Source organism: Babylonia areolata, chromosome 26 (genome assembly GCF_041734735.1).
Source record: "Babylonia areolata isolate BAREFJ2019XMU chromosome 26, ASM4173473v1, whole genome shotgun sequence".
Taxonomy (NCBI): domain Eukaryota; kingdom Metazoa; phylum Mollusca; class Gastropoda; order Neogastropoda; family Buccinidae; genus Babylonia; species Babylonia areolata.
In genome coordinates this window covers 33,178,888-33,198,683 of record NC_134901.1, presented here as the reverse complement: position 1 = coordinate 33,198,683, position 19,796 = coordinate 33,178,888, and the positions used below count along the sequence as shown (strand labels likewise).

General features: G+C 47.9%; 2 protein-coding genes across 3 annotated transcripts in view; one reads left to right on the top strand and one right to left on the bottom strand.

The window, feature by feature from the left end:
- LOC143300447 (E3 ubiquitin-protein ligase Su(dx)-like) overlaps positions 1-10,082 on the bottom strand; it is a 96,846-nt gene extending 86,764 nt beyond the window's left edge. The window contains exon 1 of the mRNA XM_076614124.1: positions 8,439-10,082. The gene's annotated coding sequence lies outside the window, so the exon portion shown is untranslated. The remainder of the gene's footprint in view (positions 1-8,438) is intronic.
- Positions 1-19,796, top strand: part of LOC143300448 (RNA-binding protein NOB1-like) — a 46,459-nt gene that overhangs the window by 11,332 nt on the left and 15,331 nt on the right. For both annotated transcript variants that reach the window (XM_076614128.1, XM_076614127.1), the window contains 4 exons: positions 10,110-10,242; positions 10,622-10,755; positions 11,130-11,210; positions 12,172-12,447. In XM_076614128.1, coding sequence (XP_076470243.1) covers positions 10,110-10,242; positions 10,622-10,755; positions 11,130-11,210; positions 12,172-12,447 — 624 coding nt within the window. The remainder of the gene's footprint in view (positions 1-10,109; positions 10,243-10,621; positions 10,756-11,129; positions 11,211-12,171; positions 12,448-19,796) is intronic.

The following is a 19,796-nucleotide window of genomic DNA, read 5'->3' as shown; positions in this document are numbered from 1 at the left end:
ACAGCCTACATAGCCATCATAGCTGTCAGTGTCACAGTGTCAGGGCTGAATAAGTGGTGGTTTTGTACTGATGCCCCTGATAGGGCTTCCCATGCCGAACAGGTCGTGAGTGAGGCCCAAACTAAACGTGACCCACTGTCCCTTTCGCTGTTCTCTATTCTTCTTTTTACTGCCTCTTTTCTGTCCTCAGCTCCCCATCAAGCCTTCTTTTCCACATTCTTTTTTTCTCTGCGGCCTTCTTTAGGCCCGCCGTGTTTGCCGTGCGGCGCGACCTGTCATGGAGGGGAATGAGATCCTGGGGATTGAGAGAGTACGCTGCTCTCAACACATCCCTTTGGCTCGGACCTCTCCTAAGACAGGCGGCACACATTGGCCCATGTGTGTCAATCGGCTACCCCTTCGTGGGGCTGGGTCAAGACTGGCAGTTTAGTGGCTGACGAAGGTAACCCCCGTAGTGCTCGGTTCTCTGTCCCCAGGAGCTGGGCATGATCGGGGGGGAACATATTGGAGCTGGACTGTTGGTCGTATATCCCTCCCGAAACCTGGAAGGGGTCAATCTGGTGTTCCCTTGACCCTGGCCCCTAAGTTGGACCCCATGGTGGGTGGGTAAGGGAGGGATGAATTCACATTTTTTTCAACATGACTTCCAAAAAACTACACCCCCCTAACTCTGGCAAAAGACGACGAGAAGGAACGGACGACTCAGACTCCGACTCGGAGGTCGTTGAGACCTCTGGTTTTTGGCCATCGTGGCTTGTGATGGAGGGCGCTGATGACGACAAGCCCTTGTCGGCTCTCAGCCCCTTTGCTGTCCAGAAGGGCTTTCAGTGTCTGGCAGGACCGCTAAAGTCCATCAAGAGACTGAGGAGCGGAGCGTTTTTAGTGCAGACAGAGTCCAGAAGGCAGACACAGCTCCTCCTCAAGGCGACCACTTTCGTGGATAGGGCGGTGAAGGTTTCCCCTCACAAAGGTCTCAACTGCTCAAAGGGAGTTATCAGATGCCCGGAGTTGAAAGGTGTGTCTGAGGCCGAGATCAAGAGCGAGCTGTCCTCTCAGGGAGTGACCGACGTGTACAGGGTGACGGTGAGGAAGGGGTCGGACAGAGTCCCGACCAACACTTTCTTCCTCACCTTCTGCTGCCCGGATGTCCCCAAGGACATTCGGGTCGGATACCTGCTAGTTAATGTAAGCCTGTACGTGCCGTCCCCTCTGAGATGCTTTAAGTGCCAGAAATTCGGACACGTAAGAGACCGATGTAAGGAGGAAGAGGCGTGTGGCACCTGTTTGAAGGCGGCGCACCAGGGCGATTGCGTCAATCCAGCCTGGTGTGCGAACTGCGGAGGTGGCCACCCGTCCTCACCGAAAGACTGCCCCGCCTGGAAAAAAGAAAAACAAATCCAGAAAGTCAAGACAGAAAAGAAAATTTCCTTCTTTGAGGCAAGGAAACAGGTGGAAGCCGCGTCGCCTCAGGCGTCGTACGCCTCTGTCGTCAGACCCAGGATGGTGGACGTCGCGGTCCAGACGACGTCCACAGGAACGCAGACGGACGACTTAACCGCCTTGTTAGAACCGTTGGCCTTGGGTGGAGACGCCGTGTCCACCCCTTCCCATCCTGTGCGGCAGTCCTCAGGGGCTGCTGGGCGGGAGAGAAAAGCCTCGGGCGGAGGCACATTGTCTGCCTCCCGCCCCACCCCACCCCCCGGTACCCCTCGCCCCGCCTCTCGTCTGCCTGGCCCTCGGGCTGGCGGAAGTGGCCGGAAACCCCCCGTACCTCCAAAACTCAAGGAGGGGAGGGTTGCGGGATCGGGAAGGGCCGAGGTGGTGGATATTCCGACTCGGTCGGAATCTGAAAAATTTATTTCGAAAAATAAATACTCCATCCTGGCCGACCTTGAGCCACCGCAAGCAGAGGAGCAGGGGGTAGCGATGGAATAGGCTGCTGCTTTATTTTTTTTAACCTTTTTTAATGGCAGTGATCCACTGGAACATCCGGGGGTTCCACGCCAATTTTCAGGAACTCCAGCTGCTTTGTCGTGCTTTGAAACCTTCAGTGCTGGCGCTGCAGGAGACTCTGCAAAGAGATGGCAAGGTTTTATCTCTCTCTGGTTTTAACTCCGTTTTTAAACCCGCTCAACCGAAGCAAGAGGGATTGACGGGAGGTGTCGCTCTTTTTATTCGCAAGTCCCTTTTATACAGTACAGTTCTTTTAAGCACCCCTTTACAGGCAGTGGCAGTCAGAGTCACGCTTGAGAAAACCATCACTGTCTGCTCTACCTTCCTCCTTCAGTCCGTGTTCTGAGGCAGGACCTCATGAACCTGGTCGACCAGCTCCCACGTCCGTTTTTACTGTTGGGCGACTTCAATGGACACTCCCCGCTCTGGGGAAGTGAGATGACATCAGCCCGAGGTCTTCTCTTGGAAAACCTTCTTTCCGACATGGACTTGTGCTGTCTTAACGACAAGTCTCCCACTTACCTGCATCTGTCCTCTGGAAAGCTCTCGTGTTTAGATCTGTCGGTCTGCGATCCATTGTTGGTCCTGGACTACGAGTGGAAAGTGCACGACGATCTGCACGGGAGTGACCACTTTCCTGTCGTCCTCCGCCCCACAGATGGAGAAGGTGACTCTCTGCCTGACCGCCTGTATTACGACAAAGCAGACTGGAGTTTTTTTACCAGGAAGATAAGAGCGGAGCTGCAGGAAGAAACAGTATTGAAAAGCAAGGACCCTGCTGACACTCTGACTCGGATCGTTTTAGATTGCGCAAAAGCAGCAGTCCCATCGTCTACCTCCAAGCCTCAGGTCCCTAGAACGCCCTGGTTCAACGCGGAATGTCGGGAGGCCCGCAAGTCTCGGAAGAGAGCGCAGCGACGCGTCTTTCGGAGACCGGAGACCGATAGCGTTCGAATCCATCAACAGCTGAGGGCGAAAGCCAGGTATGTTTTTAAAAAGAGCCAGAGGAAGTCATGGAGAGATTTTTGCTCTTCCTTAACCTCCAACACACCCAAGAAGAAAGTGTGGAGGGTTTTAAAAAGAATTAAGGGCAAAAACGTATGCCCGACCTTTCACCATCTTAAACTTTCAGACGCTCTGGTCACAGAGAAGAAAGCAGTTGCCAATTTGCTTGCCTCCACAATAGAACAGAACTCGAGATCTGCTAACAAATCTGCTCGGTTTCTTAAAACCAAAAACCTGTCAGAAAAAACACCATGTAACTTCTTTTCCGACAACACAGAGAATTACAACCTTCCTTTCACAATGAATGAACTTAAATCTGCCCTTCAGACCTGTATGGATTCCTGTCCAGGAATGGACGAGGTCCATTATAAACTCCTAAAGCACCTTCCCCAAACCTGTCTGGACACCCTGCTTAAAGTTTATAACCACATCTGGGTCACAGGCTTCTTTCCACCCTCCTGGCGGAAAGCCCTCATAATCCCACTGCCGAAACCGGGAAAAGACCCCTCGAACCCCTCCAACTACCGCTCAATTGCACTGACCAGCTGCATCTGCAAACTGATGGAGAAGATGGTCAACGGTAGACTGATGTGGAAACTAGAGACCGACGGCCTTCTGGCGAAAGAACAGTGCGGTTTCCGCAAGCATCGCTCTACCGTTGACCATCTGGTTTGTCTGGAAACCACTGTAAGAAATGCTTTCGTGAACAAACAACATGTGGTGGCCATATTTTTTGACTTGGAGAAAGCTTACGATACCACGTGGAAGTTTGGTATTCTCTCAGACTTGCACAAGCTCGGCTTCCGGGGACACCTGCCTCAGTTCATCCACAATTTTTTACAAGACAGACAATTCCAGGTGAGACTCGGCACCACCCTGTCCGACATTCACGAGCAGGAGGTGGGTGTCCCGCAAGGGAGCATCCTGTCGCCGGCTCTTTTCAGCATCAAAATTAATGACATCGTTCAGTCCGTTCAGAAAGGATCGGACAGCTCGCTGTTCGTGGATGATTTTGCCTTATATGCAACCGGCAGCACATACGCCAGCATCCAGCGACGGCTTCAGCTCTGCGTCAACAAAATCCAATGTTGGGCAGAGGAGAATGGCTTCACATTTTCGTCCTCCAAAACTGAATGCATCCATTTTCATAAATTTGGCCAGTTCTATCCGGACCCTGAAATCTGTCTGGGAACATCCACCATCCCGGCGGTCAAGGAAGCCAGATTTTTGGGGGTCATCTTTGATCAGAAGCTGAACTTCCTCAGCCATATTAAACAGCTGAAAATATCTTGCCTAAAAGCCCTGAACATCATCCGAGTTGTGGCACACACGAACTGGGGTGCTGATAAGAGAACTCTCTTGCACCTCTACATAGCCCTGGTCCAGTCCAAACTGGATTATGGAAGTGTTGTATACGGCTCGGCCAGACCGTCCTACCTGAAACTGTTGGACCCTGTACACCACCAAGGGCTCCGTCTCAGCTTAGGTGCTTTCCGCACCACCCCTGTGCACAGCCTGTACGCAGAGGCGGGGGAACCGCCTCTTTCCAACCGCAGACTGAAGCTGACCCTGAATTATTATTTGAAATTGTTCTCTGAACCTACAAACCCTGCTTACGACGCTGTATTCAACAACCCTTTCGATAAGAAATTTACAGACAACCCAAACTGCATACCTCCTCTTGGACTCCGCATTCAGCCGCACTTAGAAAAGGCCGATCTGGATGTCGGTGGCATCTCGGATTTCTCTAAGTTCCCTGACAGCCCTCCGTGGACCTTTACAACACCTGAGGTCCGATTCGATCTGGCCTCGTACCGTAAGGACACCACCAGTTCCCTGGCCTACAGAACTTACTTTTCGGAACTGTGCCACAAATTCCCCACTTTTCAAAGCATCTTCACTGACGGTTCCAAGTCAGAGGACGGAGTCGCCGCATCTGCGTTCTGTCCCGCCTTTCCTGACCGGCCCTCAACGGAACACATCCTGTCTGACAGCTCGGTGTACACTGCAGAACTGACCGCACTGGTTCTGGCGGTAAAAATGGTTCTCTCTTCGAAACAAAAGAGATTCATGATCTTTTCCGACTCCTTGTCAGCCCTGGAGGCGATAGCCTGCAGGAATATCACTCATCCCAAACTGCTGGAATTTTATGAAACTTTTACTCTTGCAACGAAGAAAGGATACGAGGTTGTGTTGGCCTGGGTTCCTGGACATGTTGGCATTCGTGGTAACGAAAGGGCGGACCTGCTGGCCAGGAATGCTGAAAGAAAGAATTGTCCAGATCCTTTGTGCCATATACAGACATGAAGCAGAAGGTGAACACCTACGTTAAGGATTTATGGCAAGAGGAGTGGAACACCCAGACGGACAACAAGCTCTTCCAGATCCGTCCGGACCTAAAAGAGACCCTCCCTTCGGGGGTGAAGAACAGAAAGGAGGAGTCTGTGCTGTGCAGACTGCGCACGGGGCACACTTTTTTTTACTCATTCTTACTTGTTGAAGGGGGAAGAGGCCCCTCGATGCATTCCCTGTGACGAGCCTCTCACCGTGAAACACGTGCTCCTTGATTGTTGGGATCTGCATGACGTTAGACGCAGACATTACATGGCGGTTTCTTTGAAGACTTTGTTTCGTGATGTCCCTCCGTGGGCGCTGATGGACTTCTTAAAAGAAGTGAACCTTTTTAACCAGATTTGAAGGTTTTAAACTATGGAAGTTTTCTTTTAACTTTGGAGTGGAAAGTTTGAAGTGGTGACTCGTTTTAATTGGTTGTTTTTTTTATCCTTGTAGTAGTTATTGACGCGGCGATAGCCTTGAGATGGCCTTAGTGGTCGGCGAGGCTCTAAGCACCATAATTTCATTTCATTTCCGATTACTGGCTGCTGCCAGTCCTGCCACTTGATCACTATGAACATACAGTTATGTGACATACAGTTATGTGACAGCTGGGCAACACCCACTTACCAAGCCCTTTATCTGGCATTCAAGTAAACCTATTGTCTTACACCACTCCTCAATCTGTCTTCCCCCTCTTCTCAAATTATGTGTACCACGCCTCCACTGTCAGTCATGGTCACTCGTTCAGAAATGATGTCTGAATGGATAGATGGACTGAAGAAAGAGTCAGATGTTATTGGCAGTTTGGTCACTGTCGTTGTCACCACCTTTTAGTTCAAGCATAAAGTTTATAATTTGTAGTAAGACAAGAAGGATTCATCTCCCATTGTTATACTGCTACATAATCATTAGCACAGCTTGTAAAGTTGTGTAAATCCACTGATTGGGACCACTAGTGGTCTTTACTCGACAAAGTGTCTAACACCTTTTTGGCATGTGAGGCAAACCCTCTTTACATGGATGCTCCAAATCGTTATTGAGAGAAGAAAAGGGGTCTTCCACCTGACAAATACTCACTTAAATGGTATGTTCATAATCCAGACACATTAGACGAACCATTCAGAGTCTGTTTATGTTCATTTTAACAGAATCCGATGAAGGAAAAATCAAAGTACATGCAGGATGTTAGTGGATGTCTTATAGGTACTTAGGCAACACTTTTTGCAGGATGTCACCTGATGTCTTATACTGAGTTATAGGCACTCAACTGGGTAAGCTGTCATATTTCATTTTCAGGTTATGTTTGTGTTTCCACAACCCAACTTAACAATGTTAATAACATGTACTTGCACAGATAGCATCATCGGTAAGTGCATTTAATCTTCTTCCTGTATATACACAAAAGTGGAATTAAACAAGTCTGCACATTATAGTACAAATTATGAAATTATAGCTCTCTTTTTTTGCACAGAAGAAAGTGCTTATCTAAAACAATGGTATTACTTTTAGACGAATGTAAGTGACAGTTACACTGTATATCTGCTGTCTTTTAGCTCTACTTTTGTTCCTACTTGTTCCCTTTGTATTGCTTGTGCCATTATGTGAATGTTCACTATCCAGAGCAGTCAGCATAAGTAAGTGTTTTGGCTTTGCAAAATAACATTTAGTTATGTCATTTATGACAATGTTCTTTCACAATATGCAAGCAATGGGTTGGTACAAGTTTGGTGGGGGTTTTTAATTAAAAAAAATAAAAATCACAGTGTTCGTCTGCTTGATTGAACTGCAGAGCAACAACAGTAACGACTACATTTTATATTGAAACTGCAAATGTGATTGTTTTACAAAATAAGAGAAATCTACAAAAAGCCTATCAGCATGACCGATTTTATGAAAACTTAATCGCTTCAGTGCCCTATGATGTATATATAATTATATATATCATAAAAAATGCTTTGCTATTTGGCCTGTGATGTTAAAAGATATATTTTAAAAAGTATATATGTTAGCATCATTTCAGGATTTTTCACAGTTCTGATTTAAAGTTGATGTGCCCGAATAGTCACTAGTCGGAAAGCTTGATTGATATGTCTTCTTCAATTTTCCATTAGGAGCAACAGCCAATCACACTTTGTAGTTTGTATGATAAATATCTGTATGATATTGTCAGTAACCCCCTCACAGTGCTGTCAAAATGGCGGACGACGAACCACAACCTTACCTTTATGGCTGGAAACACTAACAGTAATGTATTCCAACTATAAAAAAAAAAAGAGAGAGAGATTTTGCCATCATTTGTTGACAGTGTGGTGTAGCGTATAAAGAGGAAGGTGGCAGAATGGTTAAGACGCTCGGCTCCCAGGGCAGGGAATAAGGGAGTGTGCGATGAAGGGTGGATGTGGTGAACAGTTTCATGCAAGTCGTGAATTACATGTTCAGCATGGTTTAAGAAAAGCAATCTGGCATTGATCAAACAGCTGTCTTCTGTAGGCAAAACTATTAATAGTGCTCACCCCTCCTCCCCCTGCAGTGTGAGCCAATTAGGTCTTGATACTGTCAGAAAGTGAGCATGAAGTGAGTGGTGTGGCACAGGCAGGAATTGCAACTGAATGATGTGTACAATAATTGTGTTAAATGATGAACTTCTGATGATCAGAATTTGATAGCCTGTTCATTTTCCTTTCAGACAAGTATGGGTTATGTATTGCAATAGTTCACGTGTTAGAACTTTTTGTTATTACTCTCCACAACCCAAAACAGCCTGGCAAATAGGAAGCACAAATCAAAATAATGCTTGGCATTGAAGAGGTTAATGAGTCAAGTGACTGACTGGCTGCCACATCAAAGTGTCATTTCAAACTTGCATGTGTCAATAACTGATGACCAACACAAAACTTAACTCGGGACGACAAGTTTTCTCCCTTGCTTTTCCCCACAGACGACCCATTTGTAAGGGTTTGGAAAAAAATTACAAAAAATACAAAATACAGAGTAAGAAAATGAAACTTTCAGAACTGGTTTACAGGGATCGCGCTAGACTTTTTCAAAACGCGTGCAGCTTACGCAAAGTCGGCAAAAAAAAACGCGTAAGTTAGAGTCAGAATTGCGTCAGACCTATGACACTAAATCAAAGGTTTACTCACCTATTTTCACCACTCACGTCGGCACTGAAATTCACCGCAAGCCCTGACAATCAGTTCATTGCACTGGCTCAATGCTGGACCTTCCATTGCAATGCGCAACAGCGTGTCCACATGCACATCTGTCAGTCTTGATTGGTCAGCAGTTTTGATCATATTTTGCCAGTTGAAACCTCTCTCACAAGGAACAGAGCTGACTGGAACTGTCAATGCAATGTTCGCCAGCACAGCAAAATCAGGATATGTTGCGTCATAATCCATGATGACAACTTTGCAGGCTTTCTCGAAACTGGTCACGCCCTGTAATGACGCCACTCTGTTCCAAAACTCGTCAGCTAAGCAGTGTTGTGTGCGTGCGTACTCTTTTAATTGGCTGTAGCTGTTAAGAGTCACGTAGGCATCTCGCAGTGCTCCGCATGCACAGACACTTTGTCTTGTACCGTCTGATTCAGTATCGCAAACCTAGCTGCCAAGTCAGTCCTAAAGTTACATTGATAGGGCTTGGAGTAAAAGTTGTTTTGCGTAAGTGTTACGCGTGAGCGCTGTGAAAATGCGTCAGCGAAAATCAAAATGCATCAAATACGCGAAAAACATGCGTTAACGCGATCCCTGGGTTTATTACGTGTTGAGCTATTACATATAAAAAATCAAATTTCTCATCTTATTTTTACAGTTTTGCCATATGTAGAAAATAATGCCAATTTTTCACCCCAAATCACCATACCATGCTCACTTTCTGCATTAAATTCACTTTCTTCTTTGTCATCATCCACCTCTTCAATGTCCGACCCTTCAGTTTGTAGCATTTCAAGTACTTCGTCAACACTAAAACATTGCCATCGCTGCCTTGTTCGCTCCACAACATTTTGAGAAGAGCCCGCTTTGCTGACAGGCTGGCACGCAAGCAGACGACCGGTCAGTGACTTTGACAGCATGTGTGCGAGACGGGCCACACATGGCAGGCTGGCCAATCATACCATTCGATTGTGGAGTGACCCAGAATAGCGCACTCTGCTTGGCTAATCACAAAATCACGTGTACATCGTGTGATGGATCTTTATTTCATGAAAATGCTATTCCATTCGGTCGTCTGAAACCGGATACATTCATGTAGGAATGCTCACGCATTCCTTTGTCCGGAGAGAGTTAAAAGCCCTGCTCGGTAAATCATTATTATCACAAAATTCCCTATTTACATTTAAAGATCAGTAAATCACTAGATTTTTTTTTTTACAAGTTGTTCTGTTGGAGCTCAGGTACCCAGTTGCAGGAATGAAATTAAGAATGATGATTTGTCCATACATACCAGTGAGTGACACTTCTCAAGTTCTGCTATCAGAAACGGCACGGGGGAGAGAGGTAGTCTCTAATTCTTGAGATACCATTGGTGGCCCCACAAGATTTGTTCTTTGTGAGTATGGGTGTGCCCACACCCACAATGTTCTGGGAAGTTGATTGACTTTTTTTTCAATATGCACATACTCCGACAATTTTCAGTGAACAAAGTCATAAAATTTCATGGAAGTAGTATCAGAATTGCAGAGTTGCTGAGCAAAAACCATGGGTGTGTGTGATTGCATACCCACATCCAATGGGTAAAGTTAAAATAGTAAATGTGGCAATGCATGTTATGGCAGTGGTATTGACCAATGCACTGTTTCAATATTTTCACAGGAGATTGGCGAAGAGGTGTACAGTCTTCCTGATGTGGTGAATGAAATCAGCGACAAAGCAACTAGACAGCGCCTGCAAGTTCTGCCATACAAACTGAACCTGAAAAATCCAACTGCAGAAGCAATTGTATTTGGTAAGTATGAATTATAGTGAAGAAAAAAAAAGAACATTCCATTATACTTATAGTAAATTCTGTCCTGTTCTTTTTTTATAATGACTTTTGCTGTAACTTTTTGATAATGACTTTTGCTGTTTCTCTACCTCAGTTGGATTCTTAGTTCATGAAAACATCAAGCAAGACTATTGAAATCACTGAGGGCTTGAGACACATTCCAGAAACAGAATGTTTGCACTTTCAGGTGCTGTTTTTGTGATTTTTTTTCATGAGTAATAAATCTGAGTATTGATATAGTTGTATGTTATTTGATTGCTTGTGATCATGTTTAAACTAAACAAAACACCCAAAGAAGTCATCCAGCAATGTGGGGTTTTTTGGGTTTTTTTGTTTGCAGTGAGTGACTTTGCCAAAAAGACAGGTGACTACAGACATCTCTCCAAACCAGACATCAGTGTTTTGGCTCTGACCTACATGTTAGAGAAACAGTATTCTGGTGAAGAACACATAAGAAAAGAGCCTTTGAATAAGGTATGTTAGTTTAGTACTATAGTAGTTGTTTTGCACAGTGGTCAGGAGAGTTAGCTGGATGCATTAAGTACATTAATACAAGCACGCACACACACACTTTCTCTATCGCTCTCTCTCTCTCTCTCCCCACCCCTCTTACCCTCTCTCTCTCTCAAGATTATTTACACACAAACACACACATGCCACAGCACACCACACCACACCACACCGCACCATACCTTCAAGTGCGCTTATTCTCAGATTTTTTTCCATTTTTATATATTGTTCGTATGTTAATATTGAAACCAAATGTTTTGATTTTAGAAGTTATTTGGTGGGTTGTTTCAGATTATACATAAGACACATAAGATTTTTTGTTGTTGTATTTTCAATAGCCCGCAGAGTACATCGTGCCAAGCAAGACTAATGCAGTCCAACAGGTGGCAGGTTTCTACTTGGATTCCAAGGCCCAGGCTGTAAGTAGGCTGGCTGTTAATCCTTCATGATTCTTTGGTTTTATTACATGTTTAGCTCATAGAACTGTCCTGCTTCAGTTTCATGTTGCTTTGATTACAAAACTTTAGAGAAACAAACATGAAAAGTCCTGTGTAAAAGGCTTATTTTTTGACTCACTTGTTGGGTTTTTTTTTTTTGGGGGGGGGGTGTTATGATGAAAGCCTTGCCGTTCTAATTTGCTATAGATTGAAGATAGTTACTTTTAGTTGTATGGTGGTGCGTCAGTTTTCTGTGCAATGAATGTAACTTCAGTTAACTCAGGAAGTAATGGATTTGACTCACATTGATGCACAGCCTGAGTGACTGGAAAACATTGAGAATGGATTTCTCCCAGAGAAATAGAGTAGTATACTTTCTTGAAGCGTGTTGTAAGACATTTATTTACACTAGAATGATAAACAAATCTCATATCTTTGCCTTTGTGATATTGGCAACAAAGAAGAACAGCAAGTTTTGCTCTTTTTTTTCTCTTTTTTTTTTATTCAGTAAACTATAAAGCCGACAACTAGAAACTGTTGCTGTTTTGCATGTCCATCAGCTTGCTTGTACTAGTTGTAGATAGACACACAAAGCCATAAACATTCCCATTTCTAATTAACCTCTCCAACATTTTGGCTACTCAGATGGAAAGCTGGGATTAGGATAATGAAGGCAAATCTGAAATCTGGCTTTGTGAAATATTGATGGGCAGTAAACATAATGCCCAGAAAGATGAACATTCAGTAAATAAAATTTTGTGTGTGTTTGACATTGGAATGTTCAGTTTAGTTGCTCAAGGAGGTATCAATGCATTCTGACAAATCCATATATATGCCACACCAGCAACATATAACCCAGTGCACTTAAGAAAGTATTGGGGGTGGTTGTAGTTTTTTGATCATATTGTCAATCTATTTACCATGCACTTTTCATGTATCACAGACAGATACAGAAAACTCTGATACTCCTGAACCCAGCAAAGCTACAGCAGTGGAAACAAGCGATGTCCTTCCAGAGAATCTCCTGGAAGAGGAAGAAGACAAAGAAGCAGAAGAGGAGGGTATGGAAGAAGAAATGGACAACAATGGTGATGATGATGAAGGTTGGATTACGCCCTCCAACATCAGCAATGTGAAGCGACAGATGGGGATGGGATCAGCGGAGGCAGAGAAGACACGAGTCCCTGTGGCTTGTCTAACCACCGATTTTGCCATGCAGGTGTGTAGTTACTGGTAGGTTTGTGGCTGGGCACTGCCCTTTATATATATGTGTAAATATATTATGATGATGATAATAATAATAATAATAATAACAATAAAATGCAGGCTTGTATAGTGCAGTACCCCCATCTCAGATGGGGCTCACCGCTCTTTTCGATAAAATATACTAATTTAAGATTAAATGACGTAAAATATGTACAAAGTCAACACAGTCTCACATGACATTGGCTTAAATATACATATGAATTTAAGACTGACATAAAAATATGTAAATCAACACAGGTACCATCAGTCTCAAATCACACAGGCCCAAATCACAGCAAAACAAAGCACATCACATTAAGGTTCAACATAGTATTAAAAAAATGAACACCAAGAAACCGGGCATCATACACATTAAAAATCATCACAAATGTATACAAATCAACACACAAAGAGCATATCCAGCAGTAAGATCACAGCAAGCAAATGCAGATGGAAAAAGTTCAGTGAGAATAGTATAGTTTGAAAAGATATGTTTTGAGTGCTCTTTTGAATGAGGGTGTTGGGGTGTAACGGAGGTGTGAGTGTAATGAATTCCACGGTTTAGCTGAAACAAAAGAAAAGGAACGTTCACTATTAGTTTTTGTATGTATCTTTGGAATAGACAGTGTGAGCTTGTCATCTGAAGAACAGAGTTGTCTGGATGGTGAATAGACAGAAAGTAGATCTGAAAGGTAGACAGGACAAGAATCAGTGAAGAAATTGTGACAGAGGACAGAGTTTGTATTGTATTCGTGCTTGAATGGGGAGCCAGTGAAGAAAAGCGAGTAGGGAAGCGACTTGTTGACATTTCTTAGCTTTGAGAGTGAGTTAAGCTGTAGAGTTTATAGATATATATATATATATATGTGTGTGTGGGTTTTTTTAAAAGATGTCTGTTCATTAAAGAAAATGACAAAGATATGCTGTTTGTGTTTGAAGAGATACTTGAAAATTTTAACAAAATGCCTTGCAGATTGATGCAAGATGTTTCAACTGTATGTCCTTAACACATTGCCTGCCTTGGGACATGAGACTTTCGTCCAATTTGTTGCACTGTTAACGCCTACAGGACGTAACTCTCACGTCCAGTTTTCATCAGCAATTCACTGTTGATAGTTAAAGGGAAACAACCTTGTTTGTTTCTCCCTGTCTTAAAGAATTTGAAAATTGTTTACATCCATTGGACTTCTACAGTCCAATAATTAAAGTGAGTAAGAAAGTCTGTGTAGTGGTGAGGGTGATGATCCAGGTGCATATTTGGATTGTGATTAAGTCACAACCCCCTTCATGACTCAAAGTAAAAGTAACAATGATGTAAGTTTGTGCCAGACTTCAGTCTGCATCTGTAGCAGGCCAGGAGTAAAGTGACAGTTAACATGAACCAGTTACCAGCACAAGTACTGTAACTTGACTATCTGCAGCTGGAAAGGGAAGGGGGAGGGAATCTGTTGGCTGGGTGCCAACACACAACTGGGTAATGAGTTTCACACCCCCCTTCATGACTCAAAGTAAAAGTAACAATGATGTAAGTTTGTGCCAGACTTCAGTCTGCATCTGTAGCAGGCCAGGAGTAAAGTGACAGTTAACATGAACCAGTTACCAGCACAAGTACTGTAACTTGACTATCTGCAGCTGGAAAGGGAAGGGGGAGGGAATCTGTTGGCTGGGTGCCAACGCACAACTGGGTAATGAGTTTCAGTTTATCAAGTTCTGGTGTAATACTGGGCCACAGGCACCTGAAGAAAAATGTTACTGGGAATGCTGGCATTAATTGCTTTGCAGAGAATTTGTAACCACTTGATCTCTTGAAATTTTCTTTGACTCAGATTTAAATCAACAATAAAAACAGATTTGGTGTCATATACTGTACCATGTCAAACTGATGCAAACTAGGCCTATTGGTTTGCTCTGCTTGGCCAAATTTCGCGCGGCTAACAGTGAAAAGACGGGCCCACCCGCTCTCAGCCAATCAAACGCCTCTAAAAACTATAAGCGCTTAATCATTCCTTTGGCCAAGGCTCTCCACGCCATCTTGTCAGGTTTACGCTCTGTCTCGTCTTACGCTTTTTTCGGCTATTCAGCGTATCCTTTTGGCCTTATTTTGTTGCATGCGGCTTGTGTTTATTGTATTCTTACATTCTGTGTACTCGATTCGACTGGGCACCCTCGATTCGTTCGATTTTTTCTGCCTCTAAGTCGATCCTGTCTTTCCTTTCTCTGTTGGGGGTCGGATTTTCGCTGGGTGCCTAAGCGCGGGTTCCATGCCTCATGTGCCATACCACGAAGGCAGGGGATCATGATGCTGGGATTGAGACTCGGTAAGAGACTCTCCCAGGCCCGGAGCTCATGATTCCTCCCGATACGGACCGCGGCGATGCGTCATTAGACGCTGATCGCGGAGGCGACTTTCGTACCAGTAAAACGGTCATGAAGGGGACCGGGGGGAAAGAGGTACGAGCGTCGCCTCCCGAGGTGTCCCAGCGCGAGGCAGGGAGAAGGGTGAATGGCAAGTCATCTCCATGCTGTGGGGACTCGCAGCTAGGCGCGGACTCCCAAGGGGAGGCCGCACCCGGCCATTACCCGGGTCCCCACTCGGAGACGGCCCTCACGTGCCCCATTGTTGTTCCCCCTCCTCCCTTCTCTGTCGACCCCCCTCCCCCACCTCCTTTTGGGGGGGGAGAAAAATTTGGTTCCGGGGGGGGATCTCTACTTTGCCCACCCCGGGCCAAGCCACCCCAGTCTCCCCACGGGAGGGGATTCGGGGCGCGTGGCAACCTGCTCTGCAGGTCTTCCCGCTATCCGGCCGGTCTCCCCTGCTGGGGGAGGCCCGTGCGTGTCAGGCGGTTCCAGGCAGTCAGCCCGCTCGTCTTCGGGCGGGACTGACACCCAAGTCGGACCTGACCTCCCTCCGACTTGGCCAGGTTGTTCCCTTCATGGAGGTCAACGCACCAGTGACTCTTGGGGTTCGGGTCACAGTATGGCTGGTGCCCACGGGTGGTTACCCCCATTCTACCCGTACTGGGCCGCACCTAGGGTGCACACTGGGTTGCCGGGAGCACCAAGGGCCAGCCCCTTGTCCGCTCCCCACCGGACCCAACCCAGCACATCTCACAGGGTGACACACACAGCCCCGACAAGTGGGATCGACTTCTTGTCGGTCAGGTCGAGCTCCTCGACCAATATTGCCACTCTGTCCACAAATCAGGCCTCTGTCAGCCCACAGGTGACCTCCACGGTCACAACGGCCTTGTCAGGACCGACGGCTGCTCAGGGGCCCTACTCGGCCCGGCGGAGCTGGCAGTCCCCACCTGCCCAGCCCTCGGTCCTACAGTGAGATGAGTGGGTGTTTGTCCCCACACAGCACTCGTGGGTCACTCTTGCATCCAGGGACGCCCTCTCTGAAAAGGTGTGGCACCCACCATCCCAAGCATGGTTGGACCTACGGTCCACACGCTCCCCACCCGCTTCAGGTGTCAAGGACATAACAGTGGCGGGCATGGTCCCGGCTCGGGATCGTCCCAGCTCATCCCGCTGGGCTGACCACAGCTCACAGGACGCCCCAGTGGGTACATCCACTTGGGATGGCACCCAGCAGGGGATGGACTGCGAACAAGAGTGGGAGCCCCTGTCTTCGGATGAGGACGAACAAGCAGATGAGCACTCTTCGCCCACATCCCAGGGGGGACAGATTGAGCCCGTGCCTCCCTAGGGACCAGCCTGAACCAAACTCGGACTTTGCCGAGCTCGAACTGACCCTCCCCAATAGGGTCACGTATGCCGAATCAGTCCCTCAGGCTACTTTGTTACCCTTGACCCTCCTTACGCCATGTGACTCTAACTCCAGAACCACAAGGCAACTCAGAGTGCCAGAAATGGTGCAGGTATGGCTTAATAAGCCAGCCCGCACTGTCAGGGGTGCTGCTTCCATCCCTCCTCCAGGCAGGGAGTCCCTCTCTGCCCCGGGCGCCTTTTCCCCGGGAAAGTTTCTTAAAGATTCCTCCAAGGGAGGGGTGTGGTCCTGGTACACACAGGACCACCCTGCCTACAGCGGAGCAGAGCCCTCCGCACAGGACAGGATGTTGGTCTCACAGCGCACCACCTTCCCCACTTCAGCTAACCTATCCTTTAAAACGTTAGCAGAGTGGGACAAATTGGCCCGCCGCTGCCCCCTCGAGGTTTCCACGGCGTACACCTTCGACACGTTCCTTCACAGGGCCAATGAGCTGTGGGAACAGTGTCCGGTTAATCAGGACAAGGGGTCTCCTTCCTCTGTCCCGCCGGGCCTCTTCACCGACCAGAGGTTACACGCTTTTGGCAATAGGGTAGCATCTGGTCTCACGGCAGCTGCAGACACAGCTACCAGCCTTCACTTCAATACTGTGCTAGCGCGGCGTGATGCCATTTTCAGCCTCTCTAACATTCCTGTGGAGGAGAGGGCTGCCCTGTGGTCCATCCCAGCACAGCAGCACTCCCTCTTTGGCCAGTTCCCACCCCATTTTGTCAGCCACAGGGCAGAGACAAACAGGGAGGTGGCCTCATATTTGGCCCACACCTCTCATGGGCTCCAGGGTTCTATGCCATTGAAGAGACCGGCCACCAGGGCCCTCCATATACCACGCCGCCTGTCAAGGCAGCGTGTGCTGAATCAGTGGCAGAGGAATAAACCACCGTATGTCCGTCCAAGCCGACCGGCCATGCCCAAGGCCAGAAGGCAGCACCCCCAATGACTGGGCCCCGATTCAGCACCGCCAGTCGTTCAGCCCCTCCAAGTACGAAACTTGTCCCGGCATGCACATCAGTGGTGTGCTCTGGGACTCAATGACGGGATTATGTCGGTGCTAGAGTCGGGGTACATGCTGTCTTGGGTGGAGGACCTCCCCCCTCTAAGATCCACTCCTCCTCCTTAGGTGCCCAGCTCGACGGAGCAGGAGAGCGTCCTAGAAAAAGAGATATCGCACCCACTCCTCATGGGGCTATATCTCAACTCTCGGACCCGGGCCCCGGTTTTTACGGCTGGTTGTTGGTGATTCCAAAGGTCTCGGGAGGGTGGAGACCAGTTTTGGACTTGTCCCCCCTCAACAAATTCCTCCCCAAAATCAAATTCAAGATGGACACACAGGCACAGATTCGGGAGACCATCCAACAAGGTGATTGGCCTACCTCTATCGATCTGGAAGATGCTTATTTTCATATACTCATCCATTCGGCATCCCGTCGGTACCTGAGGTTCGTGTGGAGGGACAAGGGGTTCCAGTTCCCGGCCCTCCCATTTGGTCTGTCCCTTGCCCCTTTCCTGTCTACCAAGGTGGTGCGGGAATTGGTGTCCATCATCCGCTCGGAATCCATTTGTCTCTGTGTGTACCTGGACGACTGGCTTATCCTGGCCCAGTCGCAGGCCCTGTGCCCGAGTCATACGGCCAGACTTCTAGACCTTTGCTCCCAACTGGGCTTCCTCATGGACCAGCAGATATGCGATCTGTCCCCACGTCAGTCCTTCGACTTCTTAGGGATGAGATTCGACACGCGGTCTATGATAGTCTCTCTGGCGCCAGATCACTGGGACCGTCTGGCAGGCCTCCTCAGCCACTGGCGCCACTCCTCCCAAGATACAGCGCAGACACTTTCTTCCCTCTTGGGCATGATGGAGTCCACGGCACCTCTCATTCCCCTGGGCAGGGTTCTCAAGCGCCCTCTCCAGAGGGCACTGAGGTTACGCCGGTCCCAGAGCACTCAGCCATGGGATACCCAGATATGTCTGGGCGAGTGGTTCCTCGAGGTGACATCAGAGTGGTTAATCACCCCCCTTCGGACACAGGGGGTGCCCTTAGCCCCACCTACTCTTCAGGTGGCACTCTTCACAGACGCCTCCTCCCTGGGCTGGGGAGCCCACATGGACTCACTCTATGCAACAGGGACTTGGTCCCCGGAGGAGCGCCTATGCCACATCAATGTTCTGGAACTGGAGGCAGTTCGCAGGACTCTCCTGCACTTCATGGGGGAGGCCACTGGCAAGACCATCCGCTTGTTCATGGACAAGACGACGGTCGCAAGTTATGTGAACAAATGGGGGGAGCGCACTCGGCAGACCTCTCCATGCAGACTGAGGCTCTCCTCTGTTGGTGCCACAGCAAGGGCATTGCACTTTCAGCGAGACACTGAGCAGGAAAAACCAACTTCTTGGCAGATGCTCTTAGCAGGTCCAAGAGTGTCATACGCACAGAGTGCACCCTGGACAAGGACAGCCTTCAGGGGGTGTGGGAACAGTGGTTTCGGCCGATGGTGGACCTTGTTCAACAAGAGACTTCCCACTTCCGTCTCTTCAGTTGCCGACCCAGAAGCGTGGGCAGTGGATGCTCTCTCTCAAGATTGGAGCAGTCTGATTGCCTCCGCGTTTCCTCCCTTTCCAATTCTGTCCAAGGTGATACGGAAAGACAGATTGGAACACCCGCAGCTGATCCTCATTGCGCCGAAATGGCCAGCCCAGACCTGGTTTCCGGACCTTCAGTCCCTGACACATGTTCCCACCCCTGGAACTTGAAACCAAATCTCATCTGCTGAGGCAGCCTCGCTCGGGCACTCCGCATTCCAATCCTCAACTGCTCCACCAGCACGCATGGCTGCGGTGCGGTCGGAACTGTCAGCATCACCATTGAAGTCCTCAACCCCTCGGTCGGCCTCTGTGTCGGCTGCGCTGACCCAGGGGTGTGCCTCCTCTGACCTCCTCTCCATAGTCACCAGAGCAAGGAGGCAGGGAACGGAGACTTTGTATGACTTTCGCTGGAAGAAATGGTTGCGGTGGTGTACAGCTCAGGGCATTACCCCTACGAACCTTACGAGCATGCAGCTGGCCAACTTTCTGGCTCTCTGCTCCTCGGTTCTCATCCTGTCTGCTAGTTCTGTGCGAGGGTACAGGTCTGCCTTCTGTACCACAATGCAAACAGCTAGGTGGTTCCGCCTTTGAAGCGGATTGCCTGCTCAGAGAGGTGGCTAGGGGTGCCCCTCTGAAGGAAGCTAGAGACCCCAGAAGAGTGCCCCTCTGGGACTTGTTCCTGGTGCTGGATTTCATTCGAAAACAGCCCTTCCTACCATTGGGGACTATTCCTTTTGACATCCTCACCCTCAAGACCACTTTCCTTCTGTGGCTGGCCACAGGCAGTCGTAGAAGTGAGCTGCATGGGCTTAGTGGAATGCCACAAGATCTGGCCTTCCACAGAGATGGTTCCATCACTATTCGTTTCCTTCCAGAGTTTCTGGCTAAGAACCAAGACCCTGAGGTTCCTTCCCCCTCTCTGAGGGTCAGACCTTTGTCTTATATTCTTGCCC